Below are 4,802 nucleotides of genomic sequence, written 5' to 3'. Positions count from 1 at the left end.
GGGGGGTGGGGGGGGGGGGGCGGCAATTCTGGTGCCTGGGGCAGGTGCTCCTTTTACCCATCCCTACTTACACTACTGTCACAGAGTGTCAACAAGGTAAAATTATTGTTCATGGAATGTGAATCAAGAAAAGCAACTAACAGTGTCAATCCAGGTCTTGCTACCTCATTAATTCCTCAGTGCTAGCAGCTCCCAGAGCCTTTAATTAATTACTGACAATGGGTTTCCCAGCAGAAATTCAGATTCATGCAACCAGAGGCCAGATTCTGTTCCCTCATTAAGTATCCAATTCTATTCTACCCTGTATTAGTCCTTGAAACAAAGGCATGAGCGCATCGACTTTGAGTCACCATCTTAAGGGTAACATGCCTATGTTACAAATCTCACAAAGACCCACCCAAGTGTTTTTTCAAGGACTTCAGCAGTGTGGAACAAAATTGCACCCAGGTACCTAAATCTACTTAGATTCCCAGTAGGTGGAGTACAACCTGGCCTTAAGTGCCCAGTAAAGACGCAGCTTGACTTGTCAGGGCTGTAATAGGGTGGAGTCCTCATCACGTAACTCACTGTTGTGTTTGAAGATTCTAATAGTTGCTCCTGATAATCTTGCTCCAAGTACTAGTGATGCATGATTCAGTTCATCACTCAATATCAGGCAGCCCTGAATAAGGAGAGAAAAAAAGGCAAACTGAACAGACTGAGTTTAGTAGTTGACTGTCTAGTATTTTCAAGTTTTAAATCACTTCACTGTCAAGTTCAATGGTAGTGACTGCCTGAATGGCAGCAGAGGTAATAAATACTGATAACTGAAAAAACCCCAAAAACAAAAACAACAACTTAGTCATATCTTAACACTTTAGGTAGCAAGTCAACTGAGGATCACCAAATGTTTTACAAACAAGCAATACTAGCTGTATTCTACAGGCAGAGGAAGGAGCCACTTGCTGAAGGTCTCTGAATAAAAATTAATGGCAATGTCACAAAATTAAATCCAAACCAACCAAATCCCTAACCTGTGTCCTAGTAACAGAACCATGCTTCTCCCTACCATAGAAAAGTAGTAAGTGAGGTACCCTATGGATCACACTTTGAGCACCAAGCTGAACTAGCTTTTTTAATGATCTAGAGTGTGGGTGCACTGTAGGCTGAAGTCTCACGCAACAATAGCAAGTAAAGGAAAAAAGACTGAAGTTGTGGAACATGGTAATTCTTCAAGATTAGAAAGCAAACAACTTCAGTTTAGTTTAAGCAATTTGGGGAAAATAATTTCTTGCATTAAAATGGGACACAGCTGCTTAGACAGCAGCACTTAAGGCCAGGTTAACATCAGGTGAACTGCACACTAGTTTGAAGATCAGATTATTAACAGGTTTATGCAGAAAGAAGGGGGTCTGTAAATCTGAACAACTTTTAGATGATTTTCAAATACTGTCATCTATTTCTATAACATTGCACCAAATCAAATGGCTTTAAAGCTTAAAATTACGGTCAAAGACAGATGAACACATAGCCCACACCATAAGTTATATTTGTTCCATTTACTAGTATGAATTACATAAATGAAGGACAGCTATCCCAAACTAACTGCATACATTACATAATTTTTATTATGCCTTGCCACTAGATAAAACCTATTAACAGCCTGGAGAGATTTCTATATGAAGAAACTGGAAAAAAAAATAGGACTTCAGTTTAGACAACAAACCTTCCAGAAGAACACAAAATAAGAGATCTAAAAGAGGTTAAATTAGCATGCCTTAAATCTTTTCTTATCAAAGGGGGATATTCGATTAAATGAAGGCAATGAATTTATAAGTGATAAAAAGAAAGTGAAGAAATAACTACTGCCCACATTCAAAGGTAGGACAACTCAAAGTAACTACAGCCCAATCTGATAAAGTAATTCCTTGTGTTCATGTGCAACTGCATACAAATGCTTCTGTACTGCGATAAGTGCGGTGAGACCACTTGTTTATTTTTAGTCAAAGCATAAATTTCTCTCCTTGTGCAGGGACCAGCACTAATTCACTGGAAACTACTCTGCCTGTACTTATCACTAGTAACAGAGCTGTGCGTGTATTTCAATGACCTGTCATCAAGATCATAAATTGAGAACAGGAATACAACAGGGCATGCATAAACAGCAAGTGAAAGAGAAAGCCATTCCATAATGGGGGGTGCTACACATCATATACAGGTAATCTACACAAACCTAAACGCTCAGCAGTGTAACGTGGTGAATTCTGAGTCAGTCTAAAAATAATCTAATTCATCTTTTGCCCAGAGTGAGATAAGACTGCTCAAATGGTGGCAAGTTAAACCCAGCACACTGTCCTCATCAAGCAGTCCCAAAATTAGCCATACTCCACAAGAAAAGCATTAGCATCTCTGTTAGGCAATGAGACTAAGGTTTACTAATAAGCTGGTATTAACACAAAGCAGGGAACAGGAAGTTTCAAAGACTGCCCAACTCTGCTTGAGACTGTCTGGATAATCTGCAGTTTTAAATCACCAGCCTGGTGGGACAGTAACTTACCTGTAAGCTAAATGATTGTTAACAGTGGGGGTCCACACCCAGTGCAAACTTGTAATGAAAAGAGGATAGCTATTGGTGTAAAATGGACACAGCTACTTTGTATCATGCTTTGACAGTGCTGAAAGGAACTGTCCTATCTACCAACTACACTGGTTCACTCAGACCAGCTGCTGACAGTCCACAGTAAGCAACAGATGAATTTCTCACCTTCAAGCTCCTCTTGCTTGCAAGGTCAATTTTACTGCATGTCTAACTCACCTGGCCCTGCAGGCCATATCATCTGGCCTGTGGGGCCAGCAATTTGTCAGCAGTAGCATTAAAATCGCCGCTGCTGCTCCTCCCAGCACCAAAATTCCCAGCCTCACAGGCCAGATGCTGCTGCTCAGTACTAAGGGCTTGGCCTGTTGAGGTCCCCAATGGAGTTGGACATTTGGCAGCAGAGTCAACTACCACAGCTCCACTGTTCCAATTAAACGTTGCTGTCTCCTCATCCCATTACCAGATTTCTGGCCTCAGGAGCAGCTCTGTAGGGCAGACGAGACAGCTCTGAAGACCGAATCTTTGACACCTTTGGCTCACAGGATCAGATTTGGTCTTTTACTGTACTCAGGTCACATCACAGATGGAGGTGGTTAGCTGTGTTAGTCGGAAAAGGCAGAAGGCAGGTCAGGGTGGCAGCTTAGAGATGAACTGGTTTAGACGCATGAACTTTCAGACAACAACTTACTTCACTGTATATTCCTATAATCTGATGGTTTAGGTCGTCTATGAAAGCTAATGCCTCTCTGAATGAGTTAGTCTCTATGGTGCTACCCAGCTCACCACAAATGGAGGATCAAGATATAACAAAAGCAGGAATCTGAGCCATCTGAAGAACAGGAAGAGGAAATAAATACTCAGGCCGCTTGTGACTAACACAGTTCCAGTTATTTGTATTTAAGCTAATAAAGTGCAATCTAAGTACTTCATTGTGGTGTAAACAATGGAAGGCAGAGTCTTGGTAGGGATGTTTTCATGAATTACTTTTCTAGGCATTTGAGGCTACAGTAAGTGCTGCTAAAAAGTAATGAACAAGGATTTCTTTAGGTGATCTTTTTTATTGGACCAACTGCATAGCTGGGATAGCTAGACAAGCTTTTCTATGTACCCAAAGAAACCCCAACATCTCAATTCCTGGACCATCAGAGCTACAACATCACTTTGGCTTGCTATACATGTGCACAGAGCCAGCTCCAATGTGCTGGAAACCCAGTGTGTCCAAGCAGACTCAATTAATAAAGTCTGCCTGAGCACTGAAATTGGCAAGCTCCGGCAGCCTTCCAGGTCACATGTATCAGTGTTGCCATGCATCTCCACACTGAAAAAATGGCAGGAGGGTGCTTTGAATAAAAAGCATTTGATGAGCTTTAGTTCAAAGTGCCCCGCCGCCATTTTTTCAGCACAGGGACATGCAGCAACACTGATACAAATGATGCATGGGAGCTTTTAAGTAGCACGGCTTGCTAATTAAAACACCCTGTGCCGCATCCCACAGCACATGTAAAAATGCCCTTTAACACTATTATTTTTGCCACACCCAAAGAGGCGCAAGATACAATATAGAAAGTTTATTCAGTCTGTATGGTCCATGTTTCAAGGAACCTCCATTCTAGAATTGAAGCAGGACAAGTAAGGGGAGCATAAATATAAGGGTGCAGGAGTTGAGGGGACAAAGACAAAGACTATGCTGTCATAAGGACTCTTCCTGGAGGCATGCAAACACTGCCAAGTAGTGTGTACAAGAGGAACTAGGAAACACCAACCAAATGCCCCTCTGAGCAAGAGCTGCCTCTCCCTTGCTGCTATTTGGCCAGCAGGATGCATGTGCTTTGTGAACTGACAGTCTCCATTATAGGTCTGTAACTGCAGGAGCACGACATTGACAATGCAGAATTTGAGAGCTGTGTAAAGTTAAGAAAGCTTAGTCATGCAGTTCCCAATTCATTATAGACTGAACATAAACAAATGAGTAACCTGACAGCCACAAGAACACCTTGTGAAGCATTCAGAACTGCAGAACAAATCGGCTTGAGAACTCTGCCAGAAAGAACATGCCTTTTGTGTTTTATAATTACTGAATGTTGTTAACTATTGTGAAGCTGAATTACAGACAGGTCACAATCTATGCCTTACTGCTACAGTAAAAAAAGAACTAAAACTTCATTGAAGACCTAAAAGCGTAAGACCAGAGGCGCTGGGGGGCAGGCTGAAGGAGACAGGGGCGCAG

General features: G+C 41.9%; 1 protein-coding gene across 1 annotated transcript in view; it reads right to left on the bottom strand.

Annotated features, from left to right (window-relative positions):
* SPTLC2 (serine palmitoyltransferase long chain base subunit 2) overlaps positions 1–4,802 on the bottom strand; it is a 160,912-nt gene that overhangs the window by 97,873 nt on the left and 58,237 nt on the right. Inside the window, exon 6 of the mRNA XM_019518731.1 lies at positions 568–661. Within this exon, the coding sequence (XP_019374276.1) occupies positions 568–661 (94 nt within the window). The remainder of the gene's footprint in view (positions 1–567; positions 662–4,802) is intronic.

This window comes from Gavialis gangeticus, unplaced genomic scaffold (assembly GCF_001723915.1).
Source record: "Gavialis gangeticus isolate Ggan-Ray unplaced genomic scaffold, GavGan_comp1, whole genome shotgun sequence".
Lineage (NCBI taxonomy): Eukaryota > Metazoa > Chordata > Crocodylia > Gavialidae > Gavialis > Gavialis gangeticus.
This window is presented reverse-complemented; position numbering and strand designations above follow the sequence as displayed.